The following is a 22,312-nucleotide window of genomic DNA, read 5'->3' on the forward strand; positions in this document are numbered from 1 at the left end:
TCCTCTATCAGTGCCCCAGGAAGAGGGACTGCCTGGCTGTGAACATGTTCCAGATTGTGCTAGATATATTTTGCCAACCAGGCCAACCTGAAATGTCTAAGTCCATCTTGATGGGGGAGAGCTCATCAAGCCCTGAGGGAATATAATTGCACTTCAGTTATCTTTTTCAAAATGTCAAATTTGAGATCCTCAAATTTTTCATTTAAAATGTGTGACTAGGTTAATATGAGGCAAGAACAGAAAATTTTGGTCTCTAGTCTTTTGGGGGCAAACTAGAATCTATTTCCCATTAGCCCACAGCTATTCTTATCAGGCTTTTGTCTTAGTTATCTTTTTTTCCCTTCAAAATGGTTGCTGAACAGAAGAATTAAAGGTTTTTCATGTCTTTTTAGTATTTGTTATCTTTGTACTTCTTATATGAAGTAGTTAGAAGAACAAATATTGTAGATTTAGACCAATGTGACTTAAACTTCAGGTATATCAATATCCCTTGAATGTCAACATACTCAAATCACCTAATCCAGTTGGGATTATTAATAATATCATGGAACTTGCTGTCAGGATTAATGAGATGTTCCAGGTGAAGAGCCTAGCACAGTGTTTAGCAATTAGTAGGTGGCCAATAATAAATGGCAGCTATAGTTATCAATGAAGAAATACATGATTTTAAGTAGGTAGGGCTGGCTGTGAAGAAAATGGTCACATAAGTGACTTCATACTCTATTTCAGCTTCCTTCCCACTCTTCCTCCTTCCCTCCACACGCACCATGTATGCCATCTCCTATTGGCAGTACTTGGGACTCTCATATGCTCCTGGACCACTGTCTTTTCCTAGTCTAGCATCTTCTGTTCCTGGTTTATTTTCCTCATCTGTTTCCTTCCAGACCTCCCAGTCCTATGACCTCTGCTTTTGCTTCCTGCCATGTGCAACCTTGGAAAGTTTCTGTTAATGTCATTTATGCCAAATGTTAAAGACTAACATCATTTTCCTATGCTAATCTTGCCAGGAGGTATTTCCATTTTAATGAAGGTCAACATCATAACGTAATTGAATAAAAGTGCAAAACATAAGTTGGAGGTATCAGCAATAGAGAGAGAAGAAGTATTTTCAAGAGATGGACTCAAGATAACAATAAAAATAATGAACAGCTAACATTTATTCAGTGCCAACTTTATTTTGCACTGTGCATTATATGCATTACTTCATTTAACCCTCACAACTAATAAATTAGTTACTATTATTATTTTTATTTTTCTAATTAAAAAAATGAAGCTTGGAGAGGTAAAGCAAATTGCCCAAAGTCGTATACACCGAGTAAGTGAAGAAGACAGGTTTAAAACTCAAGTCCATCTGATTATTGTCATCTCTCTTACACTATCCCTTACAGGCTGAATTTTCACCAGGGCACGTATCTACTGACCCTTCTTATAATCATTCTGTAGAGCCTAGTGCAGTGCCTGAAACATGGTATAATATGAATAATATATATGAATAATATAATTATTATATTATATTCATATAATAATATGAATAATATAAGTATGAATAAATATCTGCCTTGCTCATAGTCACCTCACCATACCTTTCTGGAATCACCTCTTGCTTGGAGGCCCTGCCTTGCTCCATATTCTAAGAAATCCAGACTGCTAGTAGTTCCAAATACACTCTTTTATTTTCTGCGTGTGTGTCTGTCATCTTGTCCCCTGTATCTGCAATCCCTCACTTCCCCCCAGTTTCTGGGCTAACTCCCATTTACCCTGAGAGTGACAGAGTTCACGAGTGATCTTTCCCCATGAAGCACCATCACGCTGGCCTCATCTCTCATCCTCTCCCCACATGTTCTCTTCCCCTTTCCTACCTTGATTCAACTGAGCCAGGGCTATTTCTGTGTCTGTGTCACAGATAACAGTGTTTATAAGGGCAGATATCTGACATGTTTTTCTTCTTTATTTTACCTGACTTATTTGTACCCCTTTTTAATCTGACTTTTTTTCTTGTACTCTTCTGGCCTAGCCTACTCTACCAATTCTGAGGTGCATTTTTTTTTCATATTTTAATACCTCTGATATTGTTATGCTGTCCAGTTGATAAACTCTTAAAATTATAATTGACAGTGGCTTTTTTTATAACTTGGTGAAACAAAAATAAGGGTTAATTTCCTTCTACAATCAACAGCACCTTTGATTTGATGAAATATAGTGATAGATGTTAAAGATCATATGAACGAATGAATGGCACTCACAGCCCTCCTTGAGTCACATTACTATGCCTACTTAAAACCTAGCTGTTCAGCATCACAGGCCTCATGGCGGGGCAGCAGTTGAACATTATTCTTTATTTATGCTAGGCTTTCCTAGTAAAGGTAGGGCAAATAATAAATCAGCTAAAATTGTTTTTAATCATTTCTTGCTGGAATGATGTGACCTGTTCCATATGTTTATCTTCCAGGTGAAATTGATCTTCAAATTGTCTCCAAAGTTCAGGCTCAATACCCAAGGGTTTGTATCAACAATGAAGTTGTTGAGCCAAGTGCTGAACAAATTGCGAAATACAAAGGTACCTGTAACTCCTGGTCCTCTACCCCAGATCCTATCCCAAAAGACTTAACTCAAATTGTTCCCTTGAATGATTAATAATATAGTTACTGTGGTATGCTTTTCGCAAGCTTAGTGGGAGAAGAACTGAATTAGTTCTTGGCAGGCATGACTAAACATCTCAAAATGTGAACAGTGAATAATAAACTCCCTTTTCTATTGACACTTAATCCATTCCCCAGTTGTCATCAATGATTACCTTTTGATGTTTATGCTTAGATAGAGATTCATTCATTGATCCAGAATTATTTAAACCAACCTTAAAGAGCTTATGTTTAGTGGATTACAGCAAAAGTTCACAAACTTTTCCTGGCAAAGACCAAATAGTAAATATTTTAGACTCAGAAGGTCAGTCCAGTCTCTGTCACAACTAATCAACCTGCCATGTACCACAAAGGCAGCCAAAAAAAGGTAAACTAATGAGCGTGGCTGTATTTGAATAAAACTTTATTTGTAAACACTAAAATTTGAATTTCATATCATTTTCACATATGAAATAGCATCCTTCTTTTGTTTTTCTAAATCATTCAAAAATATAATGACGTGAAACATGAATGGCAGTGACACAAAGTCAGGAAGTAGAACAATATAAGTTTTTAGCTTGCAGTTCATACAAAAATAAGTAGCAGGCTAGATATAGTCCCTGGACAGTGGTTTGCCTACTCCTGAATTATACAAACATATCATCTCTTTCCAATTCACTTTCCATTGATAAAATTCACCAGTTGATTCTTCATTAATACTAAGACAATATAGCCTGTGTCTGCCCAGGGTTCTTGTAATTATTTCTTACTGACTCTTTCTTTCACCTCTAATTTCATTAAATACTAGAAAAAAAAAAACAGTATGAACTCTCTGGTCTCCCAGACATAAGAAAGAAAAATGTTCTTTCTATCTGTTTGTATATAACATTGATTACATTAAAATTATATATGGAAATGGGTTCCACATTTGCAATTAAAATTGATGGTGTGTCACCTCTTCTCTGTATTTTAGAGCTTGTAGCCAAGACATCAAACCTTGAGAATGTAAAGTTTGCTTGGCATAACGAGACATCATCTGAATATCAAAGAAGAATGTTGGAGAAAAAGGAGGTTCAAAAGTGGGACTTTATTCATATGATTCAGGTAAGAATATGTATTATAAAAAGAAGACTTTTCATATATATATATATGTGTGTGTGTATATAATGAATACCTACTATTCTAACTTTTAAAAGGAAAATGAAAATCTTCTGATTTCTAATTTTACAAGTGACTATGATCTGCCCAAATAAAGGATAAAGATGTTTATAATACTAAAATTCTCTTTAACATTCAAAAAACCAGTTTTCTCTAATCAAAATACATCTACAGTTATCCATTGTTAAAAATGTTGGCTTAATTCTTATTTCTTTTTCTGAGATGGGAGTCTCACTGTGTCACCCAGGCTGGAGCATGGTGGCATGATCTTAGCTCACTGTAGCCTTAACCTCCTGAGCTTAAGCAATCCTCCCACTCCAACTTCCTGGTTAGTTGAGACCACAGGTGTGCACCGCCACACCCAACTAATTTTTTTATTTTTTGTAGAGCTGCGGCCATACTATGTTGCCCAGACTGGTCTTGAAATCCTGGGCTCAAGTGATCTTCCCACCTCAACCTCCAACAGTGTTGGAATTATAGGTGTGAGCCACTGCACCCAGTCTTTAATTTCTTTTTATATCATTGAATGTTTATATAGAGATTTGAGAATGATAACATCATAACATATTCTCTAGTGACTCTAAAGGTTTGGGTGGACCAATGTCCCAGAGTGTTTCTGTAGTGGACATATTGTCTAAGGGGCAGATTAAATGATGCCTCAGTTCAATAAATTTGTACTTCCATCATCCAGATCCAACAAACTGACTCACACATGTTATAGAAAAGGAGTGACTATTAAGTAGATAACATGGGGCTGGATTTCCAGAGATAACTAATATTTCTGAATAGCATAAGGGATGTATGGGTTTTGGAAGCTGGTTACCATCGGGAAATGTACATATTTTGGCAATACCACTTGATTAACAACAAAACACTATTTTTCTTCCTGGTCTACGATAGTCACCCCAAAAGAATAAACTTACTACAAGTCAAAGGAAGAAATACTCCGATTTTGTCATATACAGGCAATTCTATGTCTCTGCTTCTTTAGCTGATGAAATCTTTTGCCTGTCAGGTAGTACTTTTCACTGTCCAGGATGCCAAGATATTTCTCTACCAGATTTGCTTTTGTTCCCACTTCCTCACATAACTGTTTTATAACTCCCCTCTCTCCTTACTACTCCTGCAGTCTCTCCCAGATCATTCGTTCTGAACCGATGACCTCACTTCACAATGTATAGAGAAAATAGAAACTACGAGATAGAAACTCATTTTTCACCTACTAACTTTGCAAACATAACTGCATTTGTGCACCATCTCCTTCTTCCATCTTACTGCAAAAACCTCCTTTTATCAAAAAACACTCCCTCTGCTTAACCCTGGATCCTATTCTTTTCTCTGTTATAAATGTTTTGATTTCGGGAATCAACTTCTCTTTCCTATTTCTCTTAAAACTTCCATGTTTGTTCCTTCTTTCTCACAGCAATTCTGTTTCCCTCTGCATCTCTATCCTGTTCTTCTCTCTCCATCTCTGTCTACGCCCCATTTTTCTGTGCAGCATCTGTGCCTCTCTATTACTCACTATAGTCCTCACACACTCATGATACTTTTACAACCTCAATGTCAATTCAGAAAATTTCACTGTCTTTGAGAAAAATTTAAGGGATCTTCTATGGGCCACCTCTACATTTCTAGCCAGGTCATATTGCAGATTATTAGTCATCATATTGATTTGCTATATTTGGGTACCTGCCTATGGTCCCTGTGGTGGAAAATGTGGAGTGTGGTCCCTAAGATACCATGAGCCATGCACAGGTCAGGTCCATTTTATTTCATTCATTCATATGAAAGAAGCATAGCTAAAGTACTTTTCTTTTGTGCAATGAGTTCTCTAAGGACAGGCTATTTGGAACATTGAATTCTTGTCCAACAAAGATGAAGATGAGATATAAGAAGTGTCTATGGGGGTGGGGTCCAAAGATGCCAGCCATGGGGAACAATTTCCCACTGTCAATACCTAAGTCCAAGCTCTGTGTTGGGTGGAAAGGCCTGTACTTCACTAGAGATTGGTCCATAATTATTAAAAATGGGTGGCCTGACCCCTAAACACCCTGTGGCCAAGCAGATAACCTCATGCTTTATTTAGTCCAACTTCTTACAGAATCTGTCATCATCAGAGCCTGTCACATTTTCTGTGATTTTAAAAAAGCATCTGTGAGCATATGGAGAAGCTAGTGCAAAGGGCTTAATTGTAAAGCAACGGTCCATGAAATGGGATCTGTTTTTATGGTGCCGAAACCATTTTCTCCCAGAAGAACTGCAATTCACGAATTATAGAATAGGCATAGGATTCATGTCCCCATGTGGAATGGTGACTAAGTGTCTCCAGCTATAAATGTCTATGCTATGGAAGCCAGAAAGAGTAAATTTAAAATCATTTGACTCTAGTCGAACAAATACCATACTTTTCCATTTCCCCAAATATTTTCTCACATTATTGTTCTATGTCTTCATGCAACGTCTTTTATTTTTAAATTTCTTAAGTGTTTTCTTCAATAAAAATTAACTCAACTAGAAAATCAAACTTTCTAGGAGCATCTAGCCCAAGCAATAAAGACTTCAACATAAAGAAGCATCTCATTTCTCTTTTTCCTCATTTCTAGATGCTGTATTATGTAAAAGACATCCCAGCTACCCTGAAATTCTTCCATAGTCTCTTAGGTACCAATGCTAAGATTCTCATTATTGTTGTGTCAGGTAAGTTATTTTCATTCAGCCTGAATTTAAAAACAGCAATAGTACATGTATGCATGGACCCCTGTGTTTGAAAGAAGCTTATGTATTTTGTCTTCATTATGAAATTCTTGCCTTGGCCTCTAATCATCACCAGCTAATTTTCACAGTATTAGGGAAGTTATTCACAACAGTTCTCAATTTAGAAGGTATAATGGAATTAAACATTTGTTTACTTCTTTCTTTTGGTAAAATATGTCTTTCTCTTCTATATAAGAATCCTTTTTATAAAGCTTAGAGTAAATTCAACTGACAAAAGATTTTAAATGAGACCAAAAATAGTAAACGTTTATTTTACCTACTTTGTGCCATTTGAATGTTTCTTTTCCCTCTGTGATGTTTATTAATAAATAAAGGTTTAAGTATTTCAGATATCATCAAATTTAATTAACTTGCATTCTTAGAGCCATGATCAACACTGCTTGCTATAGGTTTTTTCAAATGCCTATCAAAAACAGTTCATTTGTTGTGTTTTGTGTTGGTGTTTTATTTCTAGCGAGGCATGTGAGCATGACCAGTTGCTGGCAGGGATCTAGTATCACACAGAGAACACAAGTAAACATTTTTAGATAATGAAACATTGACATTGTTGAGGACAGTATTTATGACTTCTTTCATTCAGCAATCTTTATCGATTGTCCACCAGTACTTATGGGTTGATTTTAGATACACAACAGACTCTGTCTCCCTAAAGTTATACCAGACCCCATACTTGGGCACTGTATGTTAAAAAATTGATTTGTTCTTAAATATGAAGAATTGCTTTAAAGATGGCAAACATGGTTATAGCTTGTAATCCTGGGTTTGACCTTATGTGAAAGTTTGGCAATAGAGAGCTCCTATACACAACCTCTCCGCCAAGGGAACATTTAGATACACTATTTTTATCTCTAATTCATTAAAAATACTCATTCATGTGGGAGAGGTCTCACTTCCCATTTAGAAGGGCTTATGGAAACTGGATTCATCTTACTAACCTCTCTCTGAACTAATAAAGTGCTATGAACTGCATTTAGAATTGCAAAGTAAACTTAGTTATCAACATTGTAGGCAGCCTATTCTTGATGATATTCATCAATCATATAGAAAAAGTATTGTAGACAGAAATAACAATTCATTGAGAAGTCATATATTTTTTATCTTAGAATATGTTTCATCTCAATGGTAGATCTAATCTTTTATTTATACTTGGTTTATTCCAACATATTTTCAGAAGTTAAGTATCTGAGCACCCAAAAGTTAGCTATCTATGAGTGTATATTACCAATAAGACAAAGCCAGCCTGAAGTTTAGAAGGGAGCATGAATAGTCCGCATGTAACTGAGAAGTGACTAAGTGCCCTTATGGCTACAGTATTCTGCTGGCTGTATCATGAATGAATTAATTGATGATTATTGGCATCAAGAAGCTTGAAGACCAAAATGAACTCAATGAAATGTGTTGTATGTTAATACATGGAGCAAGAATACTGAGGCACTTCTAGCTATGTGAATTTGGTCTCTGCATCTCAGTTTATTCAAGGGCTATTTCTGGATAACCATATCTGCATTATGTTACATCTTTTCATATATGTGGTTCATGAGTACCATCTGTAAATAAACATTCATAATTTAAAAAATCAAAAGAAAGGGAGTAAAGACTCAAAAATCAGTTAGCTTTTTTTGAAAAGTATTTTGAGTCAAAAATTATTTAATCAATGTATTTGATGATGGAAATGTTTTATTCACTTTCTCAATATGCAGTTAACAATTCTTCATTACTGCTTATAGCACAGGAGACAGCTATTCCAAAGAGGAAAACATTGTTAATAGACATAAGAATGCAATGAATAACATTTGACAGATTATTAAAGAGATTTTGATGATCTCCTTCCTTTACCATATGCACTTCTTAGAAGAGATTTACACAGCTATAGCCATCCATTTTTTCCTAAAAGAAAAACCACTTAGCAAAAGTAGAAGAAAGATTTAGATATTTTATTTGGGGTTTTCTGCTTCTCTTTCTCCTAAAGCTAAGAATGTCTTGGCTTTTTTTGCCTCTATTTGTCAGAATGCTAAGTAAATAAATTAATTAAATATAAGTTAATTTTTTAAAAAAACCCGCTTTTCACATTAATGATTACTTTGCAGTGAAAAATAATTCTACCTGAAAAGAGAAATAGAATTATGAACTATGTTGATCATTGTCATCAATTTAGTATAACTGGAATGTCCCCAGATTCTCCAGTCCTATGGGCACGTCATACTTAACTCTTAAACATCCAGAGTAAATGATGGAGCTCTCATTTCAAGTAACTTGGGTAATCCATCCCCTCATCACCATTCCTTTACTCCTGAGGATTCCTGAGGTCAGACTTAAATGCTCCTGATGATTGCCATCCACTGCCTGCTCCAAGTTCAACTTTTGATTTCTTCTCTCTAAATCTTTCATGTACTGCAACTGCCCTTTCTCATCTTATTTCACATTGCCCTAAACATGACATAGTCCTACCTCCTTCCTTCTCCAAAACACCGTTCTTGCTTTTGACAGATGTTGAGACCTGTGGGGGAGAAAGAGGAACAAAGAACAGAATTCAGCATTAAGGTCCCACCGTGACTCTTTCTCACCTTTCTCTTGCTCAGTCTGGACTCCCTTCCATTGAACCTGCTCTCATAACTTCTCTCAGCCTTCCCTCATATCCTCTTAGTTCAGTGCTGAGATGCCACCTCCTCACTTTCTATTGCAACCCTCTTTTTTAAGTTTTATTTTAAGTTCGGGGGTACATCTGAAGGTTGGTCACATGGATAAACGTGTCCAGTGGCAGGGGGGTTGTTAAACAGATTATTTCATCACCCAGGTATTAATCCCACTACCCAATCATAATCTTTTCTGCTCCTCTTCCTCCTCCCACCCTCCTTCCTCAAGTAGACCTCAATGTCTGTTGTTTCCTTCTTTGTGTTCATCAGTTCTCATCATTAAGCTCCCACTTATAATTGAGAACACGCAGTATTTTGTTTTCTGTTTCTGCGTTAGTTTTCTAAGGCCAATAGTTTCTGGCTCCATCCATGTCCCCGGAAAAGATATGATCTCATTTTATTTTTTTATGACTGCATAGTGTTCCATAGTGTATATGTATCACATTTTCTTTAACCAGTCTGTCACTGATGAGTATTTAGGTTGATTCCATGTCTTTGCTATTGTGAATAATCTTGCAATGAACATTTATGTGCATGTGTCTTTATGATAGAATGATTAATATTCCTCTGGGTATATACCCAGTAATGGGATTCCAAACTATACTATAGGGGGGTACAGTAACCAAACAGCATGGTACTGGTACAAAAACAGGCACATAGACCAATGGAACAGAACAGAGAAACCAGAAATAAGGCCACACACCTACAACCATCTGATCTTTGACAAAGCTGACAAAAACAAGCAATGGGGAAAAGACTTCTTATTCAATAAATCGGGCTGGGATAACTGGCTAGCCATATGCAGAAGATTGAGGCTGGACTCCTTCCTTATACTCTATATAAAAATCAACTCACTATGGCTTAAAGACTACCCAAAACTATAAAAACCCAGAAGACAACCTAGGCAATACCATCCTGCACATAGGAACAGGCAAAGATTCCATGACAAAGACACCAAAAGCAATAAAAACATTGGCAAATGGCATCTAATTAAACTTAAGAGCTTCTGTACAGCAAAAGAAACTATCAACAGAATAAACAGACAACCTACAGAAAGGGAGAAAATATTTGCAAACTATGAATTTGACAAAGGTCTAATATCCATCATCTATAATGAACTTAAATTTACAAGAGAAAAACAACCCCATTAAAACGTGGGCAAAGGACGTGAATAAACACTTCTCAAAAGAAGACAGAGATGTGGCCAACAAACATTTGAAAAAAAGTTCAGCATCACTGATCATTAGCAAAATGAAAATCAAAACCACAATGAGATACCATCTCATACCAGTCAGAATGACTGTGTATTAAAAAGACAAAAAATAACAGATGCTGATGAGGTTGTGGAGTAAAAGGAACACTTATACATTGTTGGTGAGAGTGTAAAGTGGTTCAACCACTGTAGAAAGCAGTATGGCAATTTCTCAGAGAGTTAAAAGAAGAACTACCAGTTGACCCAGCAACCCTCTTATAGAGTAGTTTAATTCCCTTTTATTCTATTTCTGTCACCTAGATAAACCTGTGCATACATGAACTTGGCTTAACAACAATACATTTCCCTGAGATAAATTATTTTGCTCCCCTCCCTGAGATGAACCTCATCTCATTCACAAAGCATCAGAAGAAGAGTTCAGTTCATGTCTGTCTCCCTCAGATAAGGTATATGATGAAGGTGACTGTAGTTTCCTATTTTTAAAAAATAGCAATAGTTGCTTTGTTATATTAACATACCCAATACAAATATATTGGTTAGCTTTTGGAAAAATAGATAAAATCTAGTTTCCAACATTGGGAACAAATTTGATCCCAAGAAATTTCCAATCAGACATTTTCATATCGATGTCAGTGAACAAAATAATTATTTAAACCCCATTTTTCATTCACTCGACAGATTGAAACATTTCCTAAAGTTGAATATTGACCTAGAACTTGGAATATCTATACCACATTGGTTTACACTAGGTTCTGTTTTTATCAAGATTCTTTGGGTCACTTTCTCAGTGGAATTTGCCTCATAATTACCTAAAAGGGAAGATGCTTCTGTGTATGTTCATTTGTTGCAGGGTAATATTGTCATCCATAGCTGCTCTGCAATGCACAAAACTGAGTACTCATGGTATACAGGGAGGCATATAGGGAGATTCATCTCTGTTCCTAGATCTTTGTAAAAACTTTGGCACAGAGACAATACTCAGTATACATGTTTTAATTGAACTAATTGTTTATTATTTCTGCCCTATGATATCAGAACTACAATAAGCTCTGAACATACATCCAAGGAAAAAGAGTATATTTCAGCTAAAACTGACTTGATGAAATCAGAGAACACAGGAATCTCTGGATATTTGCAGATGGAGTTTAATAAATAAGAATCAAAGACTCAATAAAAAAGACACACACACACACACACACACACACACACACACACACACACACACAGCAAATGGAAGCAGCCAGACAAAAGCAATGAAGAACAACTAAAACTAATTAGGGAAAGAAAAATAAATTGAAATCAGAATTAAATGACAACATTTACTGGTCAGCTTATTGAAATTTATGTTGCTTGATGGAAATCAACCTTTCCTCTGTGTTTGTAAATATCTATTACAGAATTACCCCAACTCAAGAGATAGTCATTTAGTGATAACTAGTAGAAGTTCCTGATAATGGAGATGAAAGAAATTTGATCTGGGGATAAAAAAGAAGAGACATAAGAACAAGAGAGTTGGATTTCTTTAAAAAAATGTGGAGTATCCCACACTAAAATTGTATCAAAGAAATGTTTTTTCTGCAAATGTTATAGCCAAACATCAATTGGGAGGGTTGCTATTTAAAAGGCAGCCTGTCTGGTTAAGGGAGATGAGCCAGAAGGAGATCACTGAAGCTTTCTGTGTGTCCTCTCCTTACCTGAGTAAGGAAGGAGGCAAATCATTGTGTGTTATTTTTAATGCAGTGAAAAAAAAATCTGGTTTATATCATGTTGAAAACAAAAGTAACACCATATGTTGTGCCCACCGAGAGCCATTATAATGCATCAGTCTGGAAGTGCATAATTGCTCAGCTCAGAAATGGCACCAAGTCACATCACTGACACCAGCACATTTTCTGCAGTTAGTGTTTGGTTCTTTTTTCTCTGCCAGGTTAAAAATATAATAATGATGTTAACAGGCCTCTCTTCAGCCACTGAAATGCTGATTTTCTTGTAATATCTTGTTTGCCGGCAAACTCTTATTTAGGAAGACAATTCACTGTCTTTGGAATAAAAGATTTTTTAATAAATACTCACAACCCTCATTTATTTTCATTGAATGGAAGTTTTATTCTTCTACTTCATTACAATTCCACCTTCTCCTAGAGCATATCCTACAGTTACCTCCCCCTCTTCTGAAATATAAGTAGAACATCAATTATCCTAGGCTATTTATTATTTAGCCTATTCTTTGTCTTGGTTCATCTCTTGGGTTGAATTAAATCTGGGAACTTTAGCTTAATCCGTGCATGAGAGTCAAGGGTCTTTGAGCATTCTATAATCATATGCAGAACTGTGTGGGTATGTATTGTTTGTGTATTTTTCTGGAGAGTCAGTTACTCTCACTAAATCATAAAGGGGACTTGGGAACCAAAAGTAGCTCAAGACATTTAATCCTAGAAGCACAAAGAAAGTATAAGTTGTCTCTTATACTGCTTTTGCCAAATCCAGTTTAACACTTCAGTAATGTTAACTAATGTGTCATGGTTCTAAGGGCCTTTACTTTATTAGCTCAGTGAATCCTTGTAGCAGTCTATGAATGAATTATATTATCACCCCTGTTTTACAGATGATAAAACTGAGACACAGGTTCATAAAGTTGGTAAGAGGGAAAGCCAGGCTTCATACTCAGGCAATTGGGTTTTAGAGACCATGCTCTTTATTACTGCCTGTACTGACTGTGTATGTAATATGCATGTATTAGAAGGCCTATAAATAGAAATTCATTATTATTGTAGATTTCTGAATAGCAGGTTTGCTTTTTTAGTCTCAAGATTACGATCAGTGGAAATACACTAGCAGACTAATTCATGTATTTTATAAGCACTTATTACACACCTTTCATCTGCTTACCATTGTGCAATAATTCACTTAAATTATCTCATGTAATGCTTGTAGTTGTATTCAAGGTAAGTAAGATAATCCGCATTTTACAGATGAGGAAATTTAAGTTCTGAGAGGCTCATCTCACAAGCCTCATCTCATTCATAAAGCATCAGAAGAAGAGTTCAGTTCATGCCTGTCTCCCTCAGATAAGGTATTCCGTAGCTTCTCTGCAGGGTTAGAATTTCAATTAAATACTACAAACATTGCTAAAGGGTATTCTGAACTTGGGGACAAGATTTATAGAAATCCACCTAGTTATTGTCAGTCCAAGGCAGCATCATTTTTTATATAGAGAAGAGAGTAAAAAATCATTTATTTGAGTAAATCATCATTACTGTGCTCTTTTTTTCCATTTTAATTTTTACTATTAAAGACTCTTGTCTGAATTCCAGATTAACAACCACCTTTCTCATGTCACCGCCTGAATGTCCACTAGGTATCTCAAATCTATATTCCTGAAACCAGAGGCCTGATGATACAAAATTGCTCATCCCTCATTCTTCTCCTCTCCAATAATGGCAATTCTATCTTCTCAGGCCCCCACGCAGAAATCACTGGGGTCATCACTGATTCTTCCCATTTACCCATATCCTACATCCAAACTGTTGGCAAGCCTTGTTGGATCTAGGAGTATAATACATAAAAACTCCCACCACTTCTCTTCACCTCCCAGCTCGCTGGTCCGTGGGACCTGCCGCCACCTATCCCCAGGTGATTATAGTAGCCTTCTCACTGTTCTCCCCACCTCTGCCCTTATGCTCCAGTACTCTCTTCTCATCTGTGTGGCCAGAGTGACCTTATTAAATGTATATTGAGTCATCCTCATGTGCTGTTCCATACAGAAACCATGTTTTGGTAGTGAAGTTGAAACTGAAATTAATTTAGATGAATGCAACTTAAAATTCAGATCTTCAGTCACACTTGAAACTCAAGTCCTAAGCCACCTTTCAAGTGCTCCACAGCAACAAGTGGTGAGTGGCAATCCTGCTGGACAATGCAGATATAGAACGTGTCCATTGGTTCAGAAAGTTCTATCAGACAGCATTATGGTGGTTTCCCATTGGGCCCCAAGTGATCTGGTGCCTTCATCCACTCCCCACCCCTAATCCCTCCAACCTAATCTCCTTCTCCTCTGCCCTCACTCATTCAGCTCCAATTTCACTGGCTTCCCGGCTAGTTCTTTAATGGGCCAAGTATCATCCTGCTTCAGGTCCTTTGCAGCTGCTCATCTGTCTCCTGGAGTCATCTTCCCCCTGATATCTTCATGGCTTGCTGTCAGGTCTCTGCTCAAATGTCAGGTTATTAGAGAGATTCTGTGACCACCCTAGTTAAAACAGCAACCCATCAAAGTCTTTAACTCTCTTAGCACTTATTCAGATTACTTTTTCATTTAGCATTTATCACCATATATTTACTTATTTTTCTCTCTCCTCCCGTACTCCTTGAAATATGAACTGCACAAAGGACAAGATTATTATTTTGTTCTATTCTAAGCATCTAGTGTACTTTCTGGCAGACTGCAAATGAAAGAAAGAATAAATGAAAGCATGAATTGTGTTTTATTGCACAGGAAGCAGTGGCTGGGACAAGCTGTGGAGAAAGTACGGATCACGCTTACCCCAGGATGACCTTTGCCTATATGTCACATCAGATGACCTCACTCAGATGCTGGACAACCTAGGGCTTAAGTATGAGTGCTATGACTTTTTGTCCACCTTGGACATATCTGATTGCTTTACTGATGGTAATGAAACTGCAGACCTGCTTTGGGATTTTTTGACTGAAACCTGCAACTTTAATGCCACAGCACCACCTGATCTCAAAGCAGAGCTTGTGAAAGATCTACAAGAGCCTGAATTTAGTACTAAGAAAGAGGGGAAGGTTCTTTTTAATAATAATCTGAGTTTCATAGTGATTGGGGCATAACTATCAATCACAAAAGTATATTCAAAAATTATATTTTGAACAACTCTGATTGCTCATTGATATCCATATTAAAATTACAAACACCTACATTAATGTAGATAAAGCACTGTTTGGATATGAGAAGTAGTGAACTCCAAGACATTATTGGACTTCCATTTGGAATCATATGGGACACTGCTGGTCTTATCCTGTCCCTCCTCCAGGAAGAGAGACCACATGCAGGCTCAACATAACATAAGCTAGAAAAATTAGATGACCGAATTTCTATGGCATATTGATAATAAAATTCATTCCATTTGCTGATTGTCTGAAATTTTTCTAGAATAATAATAAAATATATACTATAGATTCTTTATTAGTGACGTATGCACTTATCAACACTTTGAACACAAAGCCTGTGTTACTGATTTGGCCATTTTATGAAGAAATATTTCTCTTTGTACATTCTTCTATTGTACTTTTTATCTCATTTTTATTAATTTTTAAGAGTAAGCACCTTTAGAATATTAAAAATTAATTCTTTATCATGTGTTGTCATTTCTTCCCATTATGTTTCTCTTGTAATTTTATCTGTGAATTAATAGCTTTTTGTTTGTATTTTTGATATACTGAAGTTTTCTATTATATTCAGCCAAATTTTTTAAAGTCTGGGCTTTGACACATTTTAAAAGACCTTCTAAAGCCAAGGTTTTAAAATACTAACATTTTATCAAAATAATATTATAGTTTTGCTTTTTTTAAAAAATGTAATCTTTAATATGTTTGAAATTTAGGTAAGTATAACAGTGAGAACAAACTGTTTCCCCTCAAAATAATAGCCAGATATATAAACAAAATTTATTGAAGAACAAAAAAACACAAAACTAAAACCTGTTCTAGCTTAAAATGCACCTTTTACCAGATTTCTAGGAATTGCGTAAATGCAAGGTTCTAGAAAACCTTCAATGCATTTTGATACTTTGTAGTTTCTTATGTCACTCTTAAGACCTCCTGTGAGACCAAGAGTCATTTGGACTGTAGGATTTCAGGGGGGTTTTGAAAACATATTTGATGTTTCTTATTTTTAATAATAACCCTCTATCATTTTTTACATAAATAGTACATAAATTTCGATAAGTAAATAGCTAATTTAATAATTAATAAATAAATATTTTAAGTATGTAAATAATTAGTACTCCCTGTCAGAAACAAAATAAAAGTAAGGTTTTACTAAACAGCTCATGAGCCCTCATTCTGCCAATGAGGAAGCCTTCAACCTGGTGTGATACTCACTCTTTCATGTAATAGGGCTTCCATGTAATGCTGATGTATAATCACTCTAAAAACTTAAACGACCCCTCTCAATCACTTAGTTTATCCCCAGGGAATATACTGGCATAGAGAGCCTATTTACACTAATAAGCTACCAAGCTTTGTTGTTCATAATAAGTAAGACAGACTTGCATTGCTCTCTCTTTTTTTTGGACAACTTCATCAATGCTTTTTGAATTATACGTTCCAACAAATGAAACGACAGTTCTCCAATCAGATTCCTGAGTATGAACACTGAATCATTAATCATACTGATATGTACTACTGACAAAGGAAATCTGTGAGGCACATATGATTGATGGGTATGGGGCCATGAAGACCTGGAAGAGCTTCACCAGAAATATGGAAATCAAGACTTTACAGAGTCTTTTGTATAAAGCACACGTGCAAAAACAAACAAAAATAGAACTAACAATCCTATTGAAAGATGCAAAACAATTGCAGTCCATAGATTGGTGTTTGTAAATATGGCCTTTTTCTCGTCCTTGTTAAACCTTTAGTATATAAGGATAAATAAATTCTCACCTGCTTAATTTTAATGCAATTGAAACACACAGCCGTTTTAAAGAGAGAAATTCCATGAAAACCTACTAGTTAGCAATGGGAAGCTAGATAAGTTCAAGGGATAAACCTATCCCTGATTTCTTCTTGCACTGTATGATATTACCAAAATTTGGGGCAGTCACATGCTGGCTTTTCAGGTTTGTTCTCGTGTTTCAGAAAAAAGTGCTCGGGGTGAATTTGGAATGTTGTTTTATGTATCATGGATCTCTCAGTGTTTAACGTGGTGCCTTGCATATGGTAAATGCTAAGTAAAGGGGCATCAATGAATTCTTTCCTTCTCAAACATTTATTTTGTACCTTGTGTGTTCATATTATTATTATAAACAGAGCTCAAGAAAGCCAACAAAGTTATGTGTTGCCATTAGTATGAGTGTAAACCTTAACTTATTTAGGACTCTTTTAGACACTTTTTTTGCACGTATTGTTAGGGCATATTGCCAAAACCCAAAGTGAAAGCATGATATGGAGCGCAGCATTTTAGGGCTTGATATTTGCTTATTATAAAAATTGGTGACTTTCTTAATTAAAAACCCTGCCATTCTGGGCCATAAAAATTAAGTAATTTCTAATGCACATCCATAAAAAGAGATGCAAAGGCCATAGAGAATACTAGATCTTAAGTCTGTGGAACTGCACAGACCCTAATGTATATTTAATGTATTTTAAATGTTTGTTTAATGAGAATAGCTTGCACATAATACTTTATTATTGAAATCATATTTGTATGTGTCACCTCATCAGAATGTTACTTCTAAGAAAATGTGAACTTCTTGGGAAGTCCCACAGTGGAGTGAGTGGATTAAAATAACCTTGTTAAATAAGGCTGAAAAGTCGGACTTAACTGGGTACAAATTCTGTTTGTATTAATTACTCACCAAGTGACATTAGGCACTTTATTTTCTCTCTATTCTCATATTTCTTCATCTGCAAAATGAAGTGAATCATAGTATCTACCTCAGAAGATGGTTATGAGAAGCCCAGGAGTTAAGCTTCATAAATATGCACATAAAGTGTTAGACTCATCAGGAATACTCAAAAATATTAACCACTGCTGTTATTAGTTACTCATGGAAACTCAATACAAAATGCAGAGTAAATAAAAAGTTTAAGGACAATTACAACTAAGGCCAGAGAGCTAGTACTTGTAGGATCTGGCCTAGTCTCTGACCTTGAGATTCTTAGCCACAGGAAGATGGCCTCTGTGTCTTTCAGAGCTAAGCTGGTCGTCCAAGAGACCCAAGGTGCCTTCAGGATTGTACCATCCAAGCCCCAACTTAAGGGATCTGCCTCCCTTAGCTATCCATGCTCTAAGTGCCTGTGCTCAGCACCATGTGAAATGGCCCCATCTCAACCCTGCCTGATGAGACTATCCAGCTGGCACATGGATAGAAATCTATAAGCAGAAATTGATGAAATGGTCTTTCTGAAAATTATGAAATGCATCCATTAAAAATTCTCTTAAAAATTTGAAACTACAAATCTGGGGCAATGAGACATTCATTCACTTATTCGTGATATATACAGTTAATCAGTATCTATTGAGTTCCTCTTAGGTGTGAGGGAGTTTTCAAAGCAAAGGACATATCACAGCAAAACAACAACAACAGCAACTCATTGACCTGATTTCTAGTGGGTGAAATAGACAAAAAATAAATATATGCCAGATAATGATAGGTGATATTAAGAAAATAAAAGTAAATAAGGGGAAAAGAGTACCAGATGGTGTAATACTAAGTGGAGTGATCAGGGAAGCTATCTTTAAAAGAATGAGATTTGAACAGAGATTGAAATGCAGTGAAGGAGCAAACCATGCATAGAGTTGGGAGAAGAGCATTTGAAGAAGTGCGAATACAAAGGCCCTGATGTGGAAATGAGCTTGACATATCTAAAGGACAATAAGGAGGCGAGTTGGCTTTCTATAGTAGCTGAGCTGAAGGGTCCTAAGATAGATTCAAGTCTAGAGTCACCACTGTGGGCCACATGTGGGAGGACCTCACTGGGTTGCCATGGTTTGAAGGTGAGGCATGGAACCAACTTGTAGAGAGAATGAGAGATGCCAGGAGTGTAAGACCACATGGGCTTGGAATGGGAGATAAGCTTTGGCTGTCTCAAGGAAGGGTCCTTGCAATTTCTATTCCCGTCTGTGTCTGACCTGAAAACAAATAACATTTTACTCCAGGTGTTCTTGTGGGTGTCTGCTTCTTGCCTCCCAGATGTCTTAGGTAGAGCAAAATAGAAGATCTTATTTGGTTCTTACCTCATGAATTAGAAAGATTATTTATTATTATCCTATTTCATAGGTGAGGAAACTGAGATACTAATACATTGAACAATTTAATCCAGCTCCCAAAGCAAGTTGATAACAGGAAATTAGTTAAACCCTATATCTACCGACTCACACTGTATGTCTACATATTGGACAAGTTAAATATGTGATCTTCATTCATCTTAGATGCAGAGTATGACTTCATAGAACTAAATCACCATTGCCCCCAGATATCCACTTGCACATTGAAGGGGATCTGATCATAAAAGGGAAGAAGAAGCAATCAGAGGATCAGAGTACTATGAAAAAAAAAATCACCTCCTTGAATAACGAGATAGGACTCTTTCTAAATACTACACTTCACTAACAAGTTCATTTTAAGCTTGTCATAAATATCTGATTTTTCCATCCCATTGCCTTGACTTTTGCCTGTATTTCGCTGCCTCCTACCAGGTCCCAGACATCACCAATTTCATGTTTAAATTATCATCCATACCCTAGCTCCCCTATGATTCATAAACTGTGCAATACACATCCATAGTACGCGATCAACTAATGCAGGATAGTTAAAGCTAAGGATCCTGTAATCCATTTCTCAATGTGATATACACCATAAAAAGGCAACTGCAGTAAAAGGGGGGTTGATTTAAGAGGCTCCCTGGGTAACGACAGTCACAATTTCTAAATGTGCCAAAAATTAATTAGGACTCTGAGTCAGATTGTAGTAATCTCTGTGGCAATGGATTAATAAATACAAGACACTGTTCTGGAGGCTACACTGACACACGGGGATACTCTGTACAAGCAGTGTCTTTCCATGATCATATTCTTCTCTTGAAGAATTATCTGTGTTTCCCGATTTGTCTTAATGATACTTGAAGGACTTTGCAAACAACCTGCTTAGGATAGAAAATGTTGAAATAAATCACAGGAGCCATCAGGTATAGTCCAAGTTTGGTGAGTTCTCCAAAGACATTTGCTATAGAAGATGCAGAAAAGTGTCAGTACCTTTATTTATGTTCTACAGCTAACTAATTTCATGCTAATTTCATTTCTGTACTGTGATTCCTTTTTCTGCATGTGTTGATATATGAGTTTCATGAGTTAATTCTCTGGTTTTCAATGCAGGCAGACTGGACATAAATCCCAGGGTTTTGTAGAAGAGGCAGTTGTTCCATGCTGCTTGTTATCAGCATGAGCACACTGCAGCCTTAGCTTATTTATCAAGATATTGCTGCCATGCTGCACATTTCCCAACAGACTTCATCTACCCCACAATAGCCTTTAATGGAAGGTGCATTACCCTCCTTGTGGTTTGTTTATAATTATTTTTATTAGGGTTTTTATTTCTCCAGGACTGACTGGGAGAAGAGTTTGGACTTATTCCTCATTGTATAAGTTACCCAGGCAAGGAAATTAGCCAGGGCTTACTAATCCAGGAGAAGCCTCATGGCATGAATTTGTTTGGGCAAGGTTGGCAACTTTTGAGTTTCCCATCTGTGTGTCCTAGGAATGGTGGAGCAAAAACTGGCTCTTCAGGTTGGCTGCTTCCTTCTGTTTTCTTTGGCCAATCTAATTCATAGTTTCCAGCTTGAAAAAGAGTTAATCATGGAGGAAGATTATTTGCTAAATAAAACAGACCATAGGGGATTTAAAAGACCCCATTTTAATAATAGTTAACATTTATTGAGGGCTTATGATGTGTCGTACTAATGTTAAGTGTTTATAGGCATTATACAATCTAATCCTCATAACAAGCTTATGAGTGAGTTAGTTACAATTTCTATTCCAGTTTCACAAAGAAGGAAACTGAGGTAAAATTATATATTAAATTATATAATGTGTGCCACATTCTCACATCTGGAGGAGCCAGAATTCTGATACACACGAATTAACCCCAGGGCCATGTTCATAACCACTACATCTTGCTGCCTTTAATGTTGACCTTCATTGACTCTCTGTCCCTTTTCCTCCTCTTTAAGTTTCATATAGGAATTATCTCCTAGCTTCTTAATTTGTATTCTGTTTCCCAGCATGGATCTCACCTGGTGACTCTAGTATAAAAATAGCACCTGTTTGACTTGATCTACTTTGTCCCAAAATATATTATCTTCAAGAGACAAAATACATTATCTTCAAGAGGCAACTCCTGTATGGCTGTGGCTTGGTCTCTTGGGCAAGAGAGAACAATCCCAGCGAACTGATCCATTATTTTGAGCTTGTATAAACGTATCCTCAGTTACTGAGTATCTGATAACAAGAGCCTATTTTATTTTATTTTTATTTTTATTTATTTTTTATTTTTTGAGACGGAGTCTTTCTCTGTTGGCCAGGCTGGAGTGCAGTGGTGCAATCTCGGTTCACTGCAAGCTCCACCTCCTGGGTTCACGTCATTCTCCTGCCTCAGTCTCCCAAGTAGCTGGGACTACAGGTGCCCGCCACCATGCCCAGCTAATTTTTTTTTGTATTTTTAGTAGAGACAGAGTTTCACCTTGTTAGCCAGGATGGTCTCAATCTCCTGACCTTGTGATCCACCCGCCTCAGCCTCCCAAAGTGCCACGCCCGACTACAAGAGGCTTTTTAACAGCAAATATTGAGCCCAGTGTAGCTCCAGCTGGACAGAGTCGTGAAGTGAGGTGGCAGAGACTAGCCTCCTCTCCCTTCCTTCTATGGTAGTAGAATGTCTAATTTTTAACTAGCTACAAGCCTACCCAGATAAGACTACATTTGTTATGCACCCTTGGAGTTTGATATAGCCATATGACTAAGTTCTAGACAACAGAATGTGAGAAGAAATAACACAATTTGTGGATCATGATGACAAAGGAAGAGATATCTTCTCCTCTTCTACTTTCTTTCCTTCTGGATGGCTGGAACGTTACTGTCGTAGTCAGCTATGTCAGACCATGCAGACAAGGACAGCAAC

General features: G+C 36.6%; 1 protein-coding gene across 1 annotated transcript in view; it reads left to right on the forward strand.

The window, feature by feature from the left end:
- The window catches only part of LOC703857 (histamine N-methyltransferase-like), a 49,552-nt gene extending 34,007 nt beyond the window's left edge, over positions 1-15,545 (forward strand). Inside the window, exons 3-6 of the mRNA XM_028830671.2 lie at positions 2,450-2,557; positions 3,592-3,722; positions 6,380-6,473; positions 14,890-15,545. Coding sequence (XP_028686504.2) covers positions 2,450-2,557; positions 3,592-3,722; positions 6,380-6,473; positions 14,890-15,245 — 689 coding nt within the window. The 3' untranslated portion in view covers positions 15,246-15,545. The remainder of the gene's footprint in view (positions 1-2,449; positions 2,558-3,591; positions 3,723-6,379; positions 6,474-14,889) is intronic.
- Positions 15,546-22,312: the final 6,767 nt, after the last annotated feature.

The sequence above is a fragment of the Macaca mulatta genome, chromosome 12, assembly GCF_049350105.2.
Source record: "Macaca mulatta isolate MMU2019108-1 chromosome 12, T2T-MMU8v2.0, whole genome shotgun sequence".
Classification (NCBI taxonomy): domain Eukaryota; kingdom Metazoa; phylum Chordata; class Mammalia; order Primates; family Cercopithecidae; genus Macaca; species Macaca mulatta.